Source organism: Trachemys scripta, chromosome 23 (genome assembly GCF_013100865.1).
Source record: "Trachemys scripta elegans isolate TJP31775 chromosome 23, CAS_Tse_1.0, whole genome shotgun sequence".
NCBI lineage: Eukaryota > Metazoa > Chordata > Testudines > Emydidae > Trachemys > Trachemys scripta.
In genome coordinates, this window is record NC_048320.1 from 2287208 (window position 1) to 2302425 (window position 15218).

The 15218-nt window shown below is 42.6% G+C and overlaps 1 protein-coding gene across 1 annotated transcript in view; it reads left to right on the plus strand.

The window, feature by feature from the left end:
* The window catches only part of GPATCH8 (G-patch domain containing 8), a gene marked incomplete in the record, with an annotated part of 88969 nt that overhangs the window by 24248 nt on the left and 49503 nt on the right, over positions 1-15218 (plus strand). Inside the window, 1 exon segment of the mRNA XM_034756146.1 lies at positions 7311-7385. Coding sequence (XP_034612037.1) covers positions 7311-7385 — 75 coding nt within the window.

Sequence of the window (15218 nt, forward strand, 5' to 3'; positions counted from 1 at the left end):
CACCGCCCTGGCCCTCGAGATCGGCGTCTCACTCGTCTGAAGGGGCCCCCCGTTCAGCGTACCCTGCTCAGGGTCAAGCTGCAGATGACTTGGGTCATTGGCAGGAGGGGGCAGAAAACCTGCGACAAGACCCTACGCATCGGTCTTTCTGGACCCCTTGGGCGTATCACCAGGCTCAAGGGGCTCCACTAGTGACCTCTCGCTCGGCTCACTCTGAGCCCAGGGCTCCTGAGGCCACCATCTCCCGTCCTCCCCCAGGGGGTATGGAGGCTTTGGCCCCGACGCCCAGCCAGGAGCCAGACCCTGGTGCAGGGGATCCTGCACCTCCGAGTCCCGTGGAGCCAGACCCCCACACACGTCCTTTACCCCCTGAGGCGTCGTCCTCATCTTCCCCAGATGAGGCAGTGGCGGGTACAACACCCGCAGGCCCACCTCCTATAGATCTTCGTGCCCACCAAGACTTGTTACGTAGGGTGGCACGAAATATGGATTTACAGGCCGAGGAGCTAGTGGAGGTGCAGGACCCGGTGGGGAGCATCCTTTCATCTGATGCCCCAACCCGGGTGGCCTTACCCATTATCAGAACAATTCAGGCTAACGCTACGGCCCTATGGTAAACCCCGGCCTCCATCCCTCCCACTGCCAGGGGTGTAGAGAGGAAGTACTTTGTTCCTTCTAAAGACTATGGGTACCTTTACACACATCCCCCACCGTGTTCACTGGTAGTCTCATCAGTGAACGCCAGAGAGCGCCATGGCCAGCAGGCGGCAGCGCCCAAATCAAAGGACGCTAAGCGCTTTGATTTGTTTGGACGCAAGGTTTATTCGGCGGGGGGTCTGCAGCTCAGGGCCGCAAACCAACAGGCGCTCTTAAGTCGATATAACTATAACTCGTGGAACTCCATGGGGAAATTTAAAGAGTTGGTCCCCCAGGACTCGAGGGAGGAGTTCGGGGCCCTGGTGGAGGAGGGCAAAAAGGTGGCTAGAACCTCCTTACAGGCCTCCCTTGACATTGCGGACTCGGCCACCAGGACACTAGCGTCGGGGATAGTCATGCGACGTATCTCCTGGCTCCAGGTTTCGGGGTTGCCGCCAGAACTGCAGCAGACCCTGCAGGATCTACCATTTGACGGCCAAGGCTTGTTCTCGGACAAGACGGACTCTAGGTTACAGAGCCTCAAGGACTCGAGAACCATGATGCGCTCCCTGGGGATGCATGTCCCAGGACCCCAACGCAGGCCATTTAGGCCCCAGCCACAAAGGTTCTACCCTCCTCCTCGTCCAAGACAGGACTTCCCCAGAAGGCGGGGACGAGGTGGTAGACAGAGGTCGACCGGCCCTCAACAGGGTCAGAATCAGGGCCCGCCTAGGCCGCCTTCAGGCCCTAGGCAAAACTTTTGAAGCTGCGCCCGAGGACGGCGCACCAGCCATTACCCAGGATCCATTTCCTTCCTTTCGGGATCGCCTCTCCCGTTTCCACCGTGCTTGGTCCCTTATAACTTCGGACTGTTGGGTCCTTCGCACGGTGGAGAGGGGATACGCTCTCCAGTTTTCTTCGTTTCCCCCCCTCCCCGTCCCTCTTCAGGGACCCCTCTCACGAGCATCTCCTTATACAGGAGGTTTTTGGGCTCCTCTCTATGGGGGCCATAGAGGAGGTTTCCCCAGAGTTAAGGGGCAAGGGGTTTTACTCCCGCTACTTCCTGATCCCCAAAGCAAAAGGAGGTCTGCGACCCATCTTAGACTTACGCGGACTCAACAAATTCATAGTAAAGTTGAAGTTCCACATGGTCTCCTTGGGGACCATCATCCCTTCCCTGGATCCTGGGGACTGGTACGCCACCCTCGACATGAAGGACGCTTATTTTCATATAGTGATCTACCCCCCTCACAGGCGCTTTCTTCGTTTTGTAGTAAACAAGGTACACTACCAATTTGCCGTCCTTCCCTTCGGACTGTCCGTGGCTCCGAGAGCGTTCACCAAATGTATGGCCATCGTGGCAGCATACCTTCGTCAACAAAAAATACTGGTGTTCCCGTACCTAGACGACTGGCTGGTCCGCGGCCGTACCAGGGAGCAAGTTCGGGCGCATGTCCGCATAATACTACAAACTTTCCATGACTTAGGCATTCTACTCAACAAAAAGAAGTCCACTCTGGAGTCAACCCAGAGAATAGAGTTTATTGGGGCAGTCCTAGACTCCACACTCGCCTGAGCTCTTCTTCCAGACACTCGGTTTCGCACCATCGCGAACATCATCCACTGACTCCAGGCCTTCCCGATTACCACTGTAAGGACGTGTCTCGGTCTGTTGGGTCACATGGCCTCTTGTACTTACGTAACCAGACATGTCAGACTTCGGCTTAGTCAACTTCAGGCCTGGGTCTCATCGGTGTACCGCCCTTCTCGGGACAGCCTGAACATGGTGGTCACGATTCCGAGCTCGATCTTGACCTCTCTCACCTGGTGGCTGGATCACAAGGCGGTTTGTGCAGGAATGCTGTTTCATGCCCCACAGCCCTCCCTGCACCTAGTCACGGATGCCTCATCTCTAGGTTGGGGGGCTCACCTCGGGGAGCACCATACCCAAGGCCTGTGGACCGCATCCCAACTAGCTCTGCACATCAATGTTCAGGAGCGCCTAGCCTGTCAGGCATTTCTCGGTCTCCTACATGGCTGCTGCATGTTAGTCCTCACAGACAACACCACTGCCATGTTCTACATCAACAAGCAAGGAGGAGCCCGTTCGTCTCCCCTATGCCAAGAGGCCATTCGCCTGTGGGAGTTCTACTTTGCCCACTCGATACATCTCATGGCATCGTTCCTCCCTGGAGTCCAGAACACTCTGGCGGACCATCTCAGCAGATCCTTCCAGACGCACGAGTGGTCGATTTGTCGGACATCATCTATTCCATCTTCCAAAGGTGGGGATTTCCCCAGGTCAACCTGTTCGCATCTCGAGCCAACAGGAAGTGCCACGCGTTCTGCTCCCTACAAGGGCGATCTCCGGGCTCCCTGTCCGACGCCTTCCTTCTAATGTGGAAGGACCAGCTGTTCTACGCTTTCCCTCCATTCCCTCTGGTCCACAGGGTACTGCTCAAACTACGCAGAGACCAGGTGCATATGATTCTAGTCGCTCCAGCTTGGCCAAGACAGCACTGGTACACCACGCTTCTGGAGCTATCGATTCAAACTCCGATCACACTTCCCTTGTGCCCAGACTTGATCTCCCAGGACCACGGTCGATTGTGTCACCCCGACCTGCAATCGCTCCACCTTACAGCATGGATGCTCCATGGCTGAATCGGACAGAACTGCAATGCTCGCATCCTGTGCAACAGATTCTGCTGGGAAGTAGAAAGCTCTCTACACGGACCACCTACTTAGCCAAGTGGAAGTGGTTCTCCTGTTGGTGCGAACAGCGGGCCACACCCCCCTTGCAGGCGTCTATTCCCCTCATACTCGAGTATTTCCTGTCCCTGAGACAGCAGGGCTTGGCAATATCTTCAGTCAGAGTTCACCTGGCTGCTATATCGGCGTTCCACCCAGGAGAACACGCTTCCTTGGTCTTCTCTAACCCGATGGTTGTCAGATTCCTCAAGGGCTTAGACCGCCTTTACCCGCAGCAACGCCAACCTGTTCCAGCGTGGGATCTTAATCTGGTCCTCTCCAAGCTCACAGGACCCCCGTTTGAGCCATTGGCTACCTGCTCGGTCCTTTACCTATCTTGGAAGACAGTCTTCCTTGTAGCCATCACTTCAGCAAGGCGTGTTTCTGAACTCAGGGCGCTCACGTCTGAGCCTCCGTATACAGTCTTCCATAAAGACAAGGTGCAGCTTCGCCCCCACCCTGCCTTCCTTCCCAAGGTGGTATCAGCTTTTCATGTGAACCAGGAGATATTCCTCCCGGTCTTCCATCCTAAGCCACGCGTCAAGACCAGCGTATGCACTCCTTGGACGTGCGCAAGGCCCTTGCTTTCTATATTGAACGTACAAAACCATTTCGAAATATGATGCAACTTTTCATTGCAGTAGCCGACCGGATGAAGGGCCTACCAGTCTCCTCCCAACGTCTCTCCTCTTGGATCACGTCCTGCATTCGTGCTTGCTACGACCTGGCCGGTGTCCCAATGCCGCGCCTCATCACTCACTCCACAGGGGCCCAGGCCTCCTCCGACTGCCTTCCTGGCTCAAGTTCCGATCCAGGACATTTGTAGAGCTGCAGTTTGGTCGTCAGTCCACACCTTCGCCGCTCACTACGCGCTTGTACAGCAATCCAGAGACAATGCTGCATTCGGATCAGCGGTTTTGCATACAGCAATGTCTCACTCCGACCCCACCGCCTAGGTAAGGCTTGGTAGTCACCTAATTGGAATCGATATGAGCAAGCACTCGAAGAAGAAAAGACGGTTACTCACCTTTGTAACTGTTCTTCGAGATGTGTTGCTCATATCCATTCCAAACCCGCCCCCCCGTCCCCACTGTCGGAGTAGCCGGCAAGAAGGAACTGAGAGGGCGCTGGGTCGGCTGGGGTATATATCCAGCGCCATGAAGGCGCCACTCCAGGGGGCTCCACAGTTGACCCACCGGGTGTTGCTAGGGTAGAAAAATTTCTCCGACGATCGTGCACATGGCGCGCACACACCTAATTGGAATGGATATGAGCAACGCATCTTGAAGAACAGTTACAAAGGTGAGTAACCGTCTTATATTGGACCAGTGTACTTGGACTTTCAGAAAGCCTTTGACAAGATTGCACACCAAAGTCTCTTAAGCAAAGCATGCAGTCATGGGAGATCCTGTCATCCATCAGTAACTGCTTAAAATATAGAAGACAAAGGATAGGAATAAATGATCAGTTTTCACAATGAAGAGAGGTCAATAGCATGGTCCCTCAAGGATCTGTACTGGGACCAATGTTGTTCAACATAGTTATAAACTATGAAAAAGGGGGTAAACATCGTGGTGGCAAAATTTGCAGACAATGGAAAAAATACTCAAGATAGTTAAGGCCAAAAATGGCAGATGAAATTCAGTGTTGATAAATGCAAAGTGATGTACATTGGAAAACACAATCCCAACTACACAAAACGAATATGGAGTCTAACTGATTTGCCATATTTGGGGTTGGGAAAGAATTTTCTCCCAGGACAGATTGGCAGAGACCCTGGGAGTTTTTCACTTTCTTCTGCAGCATGGGCACGGGTCACTCGCAAGTTTAAACTAAAGTAAATGGTGGGTTCTCTGTAACTTGAAGTCTTTAAATCATGACTTCAATAACTCAGCCAGAGGTTATGGGAATTATGCAGGAGATGGTGGGTGAGGTTCTATGCCCCCAATGTGCAGGAGGTCCCTTCTGGCTTTAAAGTCTGTCTATGAAAATGCCAGACAGGAGAAGGGATAAGAAAGAGTTGGATGGTAGGATATTTCATCAGATGGGTTCAGGAATATTTTACTTTAGGTGTGGAATTCTAGAGCCATTGTAGTTGAGAATTTAATGGGGCCACGATGTCACTCTAGATTTTCAGATTAATGATCTTTATAATAAGAGGAAGTTTGGGATTAGGACTTGGTTGCTATGAGTGGAATAACATTTTTATATCCAGCCTTTATTTTGTGCCAGAGAGCTCATTTACAGTGAAGCTTTAATCCGCGGTAATTAATTGGCACTGTGAAATAGGAAGAGCATCCTTTGTGACACCGCTTGAGTCCACAAAAGATATGGGAAGAATTCAGATACAATGGGGTCAGTTGAATGTTTCCTTTTTACCAGGTTGTAATAAATGTCAATTATTCTGCACATGTGTGTAAATTGTTTGTTTATGGTATAATTAAGTGTGTGTACTTCCATTAAAGATTTAAAGTTACAATATTTGATGTCTGTGACTGATTCTAGACACAATAAAAACAGAAGTATAAAATACATGAGTTTAATGTGCCACATAGAAGAGTTTTGGACATTAAAAAACAGATTGAAATTGATTTCCCCTCCTCCCCCCTAAAGTCAATAGAAAGGGTATTCCACCAACTCCAAGGGCTGTGGCGGGAAAGAGATGAACAGTGCTGCTTCTACTCTTGCCAACTCCAAGCTCCAAAAGCACTGAAACATCTAAGGCAATGAGTATTTAGTTATCTAGGAGTTCAAGAAGACCCTGTCCATTAAAAGCTTCAAATATTAATGGGTAACAGTTATCTTAAAAATTACACTTCAGTTTGATATAACCCCAGCTGTTACCTACTAATTATAAAAGAAGTTATTGCAACTGAGATTAGACTAGTATCTTTCTTTATTTTTCATCTTATTTGATTAATGCATTTGACAAAACTCTCTGCATAGTTGATTTTTCCCATGTTCTTATGAGCCTTTCACACAGCTGCAGGTGGAGGGACATTTTTAACTATAGGAAAATATAGTTGGAAGGCCTCAAAAATTGGCAGGGAAGTTCTTTTGAAATTGGCTAGATTTCAAGTTGACCATGTCCCTTTATAACCAAAATGTTAGACTTTATCCATGTCTTGGCAGGCAGTGCAGATGAGGAAATGGTAGGTAGGCAGGGAAGCCCTTCTGCCAACCCCTGGTAATTGCCTGGTTGTCTGCAGGTAACAAATCAGCCTCTTTGGTAGCCCTCAAGGTACATTGTAGCAATTCGACTCTGATGTCAAAAAGGACAGCTATGATGGTGGTTGGATACACAAGAGAAGAGAGGTGGCATTAATCTGGTGACTTGCTTTAGAGAACAAAATCTTGCAGCCTTTTGACTATGACCAATGTCAGGTTTCTGAAGTGACTCGCTATCAAATATTGGAGATGGCTTTCTGCTCACATTTTCTATTTGAAACAATGTGTGTAATTTTGTTTTTGCTGAGATTCAATTTCAAACAGTTTAGATTCATCCAGTCGCAGATTTCAGTGATGCATTCCATCTGTGGCCTATGTGGACTGTATCTGTTGTATGTAAGAGTAATTTTAATTTTACTGTGATTTTTATTCTACATTATTTCCTCCAACCCAATGTTTGTGATCAGCACTTTCACTTACTTTACTAAAAGTAGCATGTGGTGTCAGTTTAAATAATTGTCTGACATTCTGAAACCTTCCTAGTTTATGAAGGTCATCAGTCCAGCATAGCTAGGATTACATCGGGCTGACATTTTTATGTCCTAATTATTGGAGTCTTATTTAATTAATTGATTTCTTTTGCTGTCTAGTATAATGAGTTTGGGGCTCAATTTATATTGAGAGTGGGAATTGCATAGTTTTGGGAAATGTCTTGATTACCATAGAGAAATAACAAAAATATTATTCTTTTGCAGGGTAATCATTTTGATCAATATGAAGAAGGCCACTTGGAGATTGAACAGGCATCTCTAGACAAGCCAATAGAATCGGTAAGAAACACGTATCATCACCATTGGCCCACCAGCGAATTAGACAGTGATCGGATGGGACTTGATGTGAATGCAGTTACATTGACAGGACCAGGCACTAGTGTGTAAATAGCAATTCAGGGATATTCTTTTCTAATATGTTTGCATGTCCTGCATTAATGTTAAGTGGGCTTGGGCTTTAAGCTTTAAATAGTAATTTTTATAATCTAGGTTACTGTAAAAATAGTTCAGATTGATATTTGAGAGACTGTTTGAAATACATTATTTATGGAAAGTTAGTTTGCTAAATATTAATACATTTTGTTGAGAAGTTAGTTTATTTTTGTGAACCTAATGAAACAGAGGAGTAAAATGTATTTTGATCCTTTTAGCTTACATTTCCTGAGTAGTCAGATCAGCTAGTGTGTATAACAACTTAAGAAATGCTAGAACTACCGTTACCAGTGAAGAGAACTGAATTTTAATTGACATGCTTCGGTAATGATAAAACCTGCCCGTAAAATTATATTTCACATGAACTACACAGGAATGTTTTAAAAGGTCATTTTATTTTGTTGAATTAGGTATGGCAATTAATAATATCAGACTGTAGAATGGGGGAAGGTAGATTTTTGGATAGCTTTTCTTTTAAGCTTCTGAATCTTTTAACTTTGCACAGTATCACTTGCTAGTCTGACGTTCAGTAACATTTCTTATTATGCTACCTAAATTTCTCCTGGAGGTTCAGCATTTAACATTAGTGCTTAGATGCAAATATTCATTTATAGTCTTAGTGATGTGAAACCTGTGATGGAAAAAATAAAGGGAAGCTTACTGGTGGTCTGATTAGGCTAGATTTTTATTAAAGATTAGCACTTTTCAGATAGTTTTTTCCCTGAAGAAACTAAAATTCACTCTGAAGTTTCATCACGCTAACGTGCACTTTTTAAACCGTAGTGTTAGCAAAGGATCAATATATATTTGCATCCTATGTAGGTTGGTGTTGTGTGTGTCTGTGTGCGTGTTTAGATGTTTACAGAAATTTACACAACTTGGGGTGTTCGACATTTTTCTTCCGCAGCAGTTGGCCCATATTAGCTAAGCAGCCATGATCTGGTTTGTATTGCACGGTCTGCCTTTTTAAATTTCTTTAGGGTTTCCTTTCCCCTTCTTATTTCTGTTCTTCTGGTCCAGTGAACACTGCATATAGTACCTATTGTCTTCATGTGCTGGCATGATGCTAGATTTAGGCATGGCAGTAATAGATGACGCATGAGATAATGCTGCAGAGGGGGGAATTTGCATTCGATGTTCTGCTGAATAGTTCAATCTTGTGTTGTGACATGAGAATCTTAACTGACATGCCAAGCCTACTTCCCTATGTAAATGTCATGAGAAATAGCTAGAGTTGGCATCTATTCCATACCACATTGGGGATTCTCATTAGACAGATTATTCAAATGTTATCTACAGGCTAGACCAAGATCTTATTTTTACAAGTGTTTGTTTTTTCCAGAATAGAGGAACAAAGCATGTGGGTGACAAATTAAAATACTGCATGTATGTTCAAAATGTAAATCTCTTCTGGCCATTATTATGGAATAGTCAGATATATAAAATTATACATCATATGCCCAATAGTACACAATGCCTAGGAAGATAGTCACTGGATGACCAGTGTATATAATATTTGGCTGTAGTTTGAGGAGTTTCAACAGCAGCAGAAACCTTAGGTTAAATTACAGCACAAGTATTTATTATTCTTACATACATTGTAGTGCAAATATAGAGACATTATCAAATCTAAATACTTTAACTTGGGCAGGTTTTTATTTTAATATATAAAATGTACACAATTTGAAGTCTCATGACCAATAGTAAAAAACACATTTAGTGGAGAAGACAAGAAGATGATCTGCCTTTTTGGGAGGGAAAACCAAAAAACTCCAAAATAATTCCTACCCTATCACCCAATTGGTTACATTTTTTTCCCTTCTGTCTGTAGAAAGGCTTTTAAAAAAATAAAAAAGCATAAACATTGGGAATTCAGGAATTTGAATTATGTTGCATCAAAGAGAGAGTAATATATTCTTTAGAGGACAGACTACTAAATTCTATTTTATGATCAGTTGGGTCAGGTGTGTGTTTATAATAAAATATTTATCTACTCAAAAATATTTAGTGACCAGTTGTCTGCTGTATCTTCATAGTATATATCAGAGGACTGGCTAGTAATTATTTTTGGGGAGATAGGCTTTTTAAAAAATACATTTTTCTATGAAGACAGGAATTTAAAAGAAAAAAGCGGGGGAGGGGAGGGGAACCAATCTCATTTTAGATTGGGAACCAAATTTTACTTTTGAAAAAGATGGATCATCTTTCTGTTCTCTCCACTAAATATGTTGTTGGTGTTTAAGATAATCTACAGCTATTAAATTTAGTATAATTTATTACATAAACTGAAATTATTAAAAATTGCTTAAGCTCCCAAATTGTTTAACAGAGTATATTTGTAATCTTTACAATTGCAAAATTACAAATATTTTTTAAGTAAATGGGAGTGGGTTTTTTACCTGCTAAAACCAGAGATTAGGGTTCTGTGTTCCTCCTGCAAGAGTTGGATTTCATACCTAAAGCAGCATGGGGCATCAGATTTCTCTCTCTGCTTTGGGTGTGTGTTATATCATTGGCTCTTCCAGAAGAGAGAATAACAACCATGAACTTAGATCATGAGAGGTAAGTAAAAGGAAATAATTTTAAATATTTAGTTTTAAAATGTGCTGTATTTGGAGTTTTGAAGTTTACCAATTTGTTGTATTAATGATTTATGATCTTAAACAATTCTCTGTTAGTATTTCAACTCACCTTTTGGAAAGAAATTTAGCTGGTAGCACTAACAACCGAATCCTGCACCATTGAAGTCAATGCAAGTTTTGCCATTTATTACAATGGAAGCCAGACCTGAACCCCTAAGTGTGTTCATTAATAAAGAAAACCTGTTTTATAGCAGTGAATATGTTAAAGCATTTTTCAGTTAAATTTTAGGGTTAGTATAGAGAATTAACAGAATTAAAGTACATCCTATTAAAAATAAGTGGGATTCTTTAAAAGATTTTCAGATCTTCTAGGAATCTGAAAACTATTTGAAGCCTAGTAACTGTAGACCACTTTTGGAAATGCCTAGGGAAAATGGCTTTGCTTGGAGCATACATTTTGGAGTATCATTGCTGAATTTAGATCCATCTCTGCAGCATTATCTGTTGAGAGATGCTGACTGTACTGCTACAGCATGCAACTCTAAGGTGGCTGAAATCTCATAGGTTTGGGAGTCTACAGATCATTACACTGTTTAACTGGTTTGAATTACGGGACTACATATTTAAAAAAAGCAGTCTGCAGTAGCTAGTGTCCATGGAAATCCTACATTGTACTGCAAAGATGTCTCTGGACTGAGGCATTATGAGAATATAACTCAGGTATATCTTACGGAAAAGTAGGATTAGAACAAGCTAGTAGAAAGCAGAATTAGAGGAAGCTAGTGGCTTGGAAGTCAGAGGTAGGACAATAAAGGTAAAGCCTTAAGAGGACTTAAATTTCCAAAATGTTACAAGTTAGTGAAATGATACCAAGATTTATTTTTCCTTCAAACCAAAACAGGAAAATATATTTATAATTAATTATTTGAAAGGTTTTTTATTAGAAGAAATTCTTTAAAGAAAAAACAAATTTTTGTTGGGCTAAATGAGAACCAGTTAGTCTACATTTCAGAAAAGGGAGAAAATATTCAATATAGATTTATGCAAAAGTGCAAGTCATTGGTCATATTTATAAATCAGATGGCTATGGAATTGGAATCAGATTTTTTTTAATTAAAAAAAAAAAAGCAACGATGAACTTGTCTTTAAGGCATTAGATCCTAGTTTTTACAAGTAAATATTGTTGTCCTGTTTTAAAAGGTTCTGGGCACTCTCAGCTCCTCCTGCTGAAGTAAATGGGAATTGTTGGCACTCAGAACCATTTAAGTTTTGAAACAAGCAGTCTGATTTTCAGCTATGTAATGAGCTGCACATTGTAGGAAAGTGCACTATGTCTAGGGTGTGCCATGGGCAGTTACCAAGTATGCTGATTTACTAGAATCCTTATTGTCCTTAATGTTTTACTAAGGAAATTTGTTTTAGACCGTTCTAGTTTTTTGTTATGGTAATACAACTTCAGGAGTTCAGTATTAGTCTTAGGCCTGGTCTACACTACATAGTTAGTTTGACATGAGCGGCTTATGTTGACCTAATTATGTCAGTGTACACACTACAGCCTTGTCCTGCTGATGTAAGTGCCCTACTACACCAACATAACTCCACCAGAGGTAGGGCTTATGTCGATATAGTTAGGGTTTACTTACATCTGCTGTTGACGGTCTTGTCAATTTCAGGGCTCCATACTGGAGCTGTGAAATTGACAAGAAAGCCCAGTTGGGAGTGAGGGGAAGCTGGGCTCCCAGCAGGAACCTGTACAGAGCTGACAGTGGCTGTAAGTCAACCTAACATAGTCAACTTAAGTCTGTAGTGTAGACATGCCCTTAGAGTGACTACATAAAATCCACTGTCCTCTCCCACTACACACAGTATGCAGAATGTTCGAGTTAAATCAAGTTGTCATTGTCACAGGTTGGAAGTGAGACTGCACATCATTCACTTACTCTTAAGCTTCTTGTTAGTTTGTCCTTGTCATCACTAACAAATATCCTTTTCCTATATAGTTCTGCTCAGTTGCCTTAGTAGGCTCTTTAAAACCCTGCTGGGGTTCAGATTCCAGGTGTTACTTGTTGAAGATCACAATTCAGTCCTCTCATTTAGAAGTCTACAATAGCTTCTCTGAAGTTGGCTTTTGTCACATGGCATATCTGTGCAGATCTGTGGACTCCACTAGTTCCAAAGTGTAACCTGATAAGGCTGCTGATTTGACATTTAGCAGTAGCCATAAGTGGTCAGCGCTATAAATAATATGCATCTTGAAGCTGAATGGTGTAGCATTACTGTTTGGCTTTTCTCTCTAGTTTTCATTGTGTCATCTGTAGTGAGCTATAGGTTTTGTAAAGATTCCCAACACAACCTCTTGTTTGCATGGGTTCACCCAGTGGCATCCAGTCCTTGCTTATAGGTAACTTGATACACAGTCAGCACAGTTTACAATCCACTCAAGAGATGTATGGTTTTTGTTTATGCTGAAATCCAATTAATAGTATAAAAGGAATGTCTCTGGGGTGGAGGGGACTTTGGGAGGAGAGGGGGTGTTAGGCAAAATTAGCCTTTGTGCATATTTGTAACAGTTCAACATCTATTTGTTGTAATCATTAGTTACGATATTCCTCACACAGTGCCATCAAAACCTTGTATACGTGTCAGTTTACATCTGCCAGGGCCATTGCTGGAAACTTACTGCAGGAACCATGATCAAGTATCATTGGTACATGTGAAAAGTAATTAAATAAGGCAGTTTTGTGTAGTGGTTAGAGTACAAGACTGCGTTGGGAAGCCTGAGTTCTGTTCTGTGGGCTCTCACAGACTAGTTGTGTCCTCTTGGACAAGTCACTGGAGATAAAATTTTCAAAAAGTGACTTAGCCAAGTGACAAGTCCCATTGACTTTCAGTGAGTTTTAGGCTTCTAAATCATTTAAGCCAATTTGAAAATATTACGCTTAATCTGTGTCCCAGAGTTCCCCATCTGAAAAATGTGAATGATCTCTCTTTTGTTAGCGCTTTCTGATCTTGGGATGAAATGTGGTGTATAAGTGTCAAAGTAATGTTAAAATACCTTAGTAAAACACATGAAAAGATACTGTTAACCATTCACTAATCTGTTACAGTAATGTGACACCACATCATTGAGTAAGAGGACAAATAGCATGGCTCTTGCATATGTATCTGGCTAGTCCTGATAAACTGTCTTGATTGCCTGTGGGTTTTACTGTATCATTTTAGTCAAAAGCATATTGAGTGATTTTGTTCACTTGGCTGACCTGACAGCTTTTAATGTGACTTTCACTTCAGAGCTCCTTGTAGCATAGCTAGTGAATTATAAAAGTAATATCTGCCTATACTCTGAGGAAGGAGTTGTTTCCTTAGACTGGCCAATGGCATGTTTGGGAACCGGCACACATGCTTAGAAAAGTACAGAAAGGAGAACTACTACAAAATGGGCTTGATTTATTCAAAGGGAGCATCAGTTCTTGACACAGAGAGGAACACCCCTGTAAGTAAAAGGGATTTTCCTCTAGAGATGAACAAAATTAAAATATTATTCCAGAAAAAGATCACAGGCCAGCAGCCTAGCAGCAGTGCTTTGTGCTGCTGAATGAGAGATTCTGATTTATTTATATTGCATCTCACTCTAGAGGCCAATAGGAGCTAATAGCACTGCAAAGCTACACTAGCTCAGTTCCCATTTGTGACCCAAGCAATTCAACCTCTAATTTTAAGAGCAGCATTTAAACTGTGAAGAGAGTTCGTGCCAGTCTTCCTTAGCCAGAGGTCTGTCACAATGATGTGGAATGAAGGGACAGATGGAAAATGGGAGGAGATCCTCATTAATCTCTTCAGTGTGTGGGCCTCACTGGAATTTAATACCTGACTCTTCGGAATGTTATCTTCACAATAGCAACAGAAAATACGCCATTTCGGCTGCCTGTTTTTAACTCTCCAGCCTTTTCGCTGCTTAGTCGATGCCAAAAATTGTGTGTAACTAATTTTACATCAGAAGCTATCTATACATTCAATGTTATTGGGAGAAAATGCCATCTTTTTCCTGGGAACTGAGATGCAGGTTTGTTGCAAGTTGAAAAACATGACCGTCCTCTTGAGTGGCTTTGTAAAAGTGGTGCTAATGTGTATAACTCTTCTGAATTTTTCTTTTTCCCCCCTTTAATATTTGTTTACCCCTTCACTGTGTCAGTCACAACACCACTCTTGAATCTCCCTGCTGGTCTTGACTCGTTAAATTTATTTTATGCTTTCATTCTTCTTTAATAAATACATTACTTGCAAGCAGTGAATTGAAAACACAGCAAAAGAAAAACTATTAGTGATTGGACAGTTTCTTACTTTGTGTTACATTTAACTGTTCTTTTGACAGCCCAGTTTTTAAAGCCAGGTTCGTATGGAAATGCTTTCACTCCACTTGCACTGCTTTTGGAAATAGCATACTGCTTCATCTGTCTGTTTATTTTAGTGCATTCATGACACAACACAGTCAGCACAATGTCTCATCTCCACTTAACAAAAGATTGTACGGTAGTTCTTGTCCTTTTTTAAAAATGCAGTCATTTTTGTCAGCATCAGCTTTTAAAATTTTATTCCCACAATCCTTTGTCAGATACAGTTAATATGTTAATGTAGAAGGAACAATTACAGTGTAATAGCCACAAAATAATTGGTGATCTGTGGCCCCATTTTACAAGAGGAACATGCAATTGTTGTGGCATAAATGGTCTGCAGCGGTTACACTCACAGGTAAGTTCTCGTAAATCTTAGTCTAAGATACTCTTCCACGGTATTCATGGTTGGAAACTGTATTTGTTCATTTTCTTTCACTCATATTGATTTAAACATTTATATCTTGGCATATCCTTACTCCTCCTCATTGTTTTTCAATGTAGAACTAACTACTACTTCATAGAGCGATCCCATAATATGGGAAGGACATTGTTGTACACTTTTGTCTTGAAAAAGTTAGTGAGACTAAAATGTCTTGTTTTACCTGCAGAGCAGAAGAAAAAGGTTTCTAGTCACTAGAATTTTTTTTTTGGGGGGGTGGGGGAGAATACATCCAGGCACACTAAATCTCAAACTCTTGTGCTCT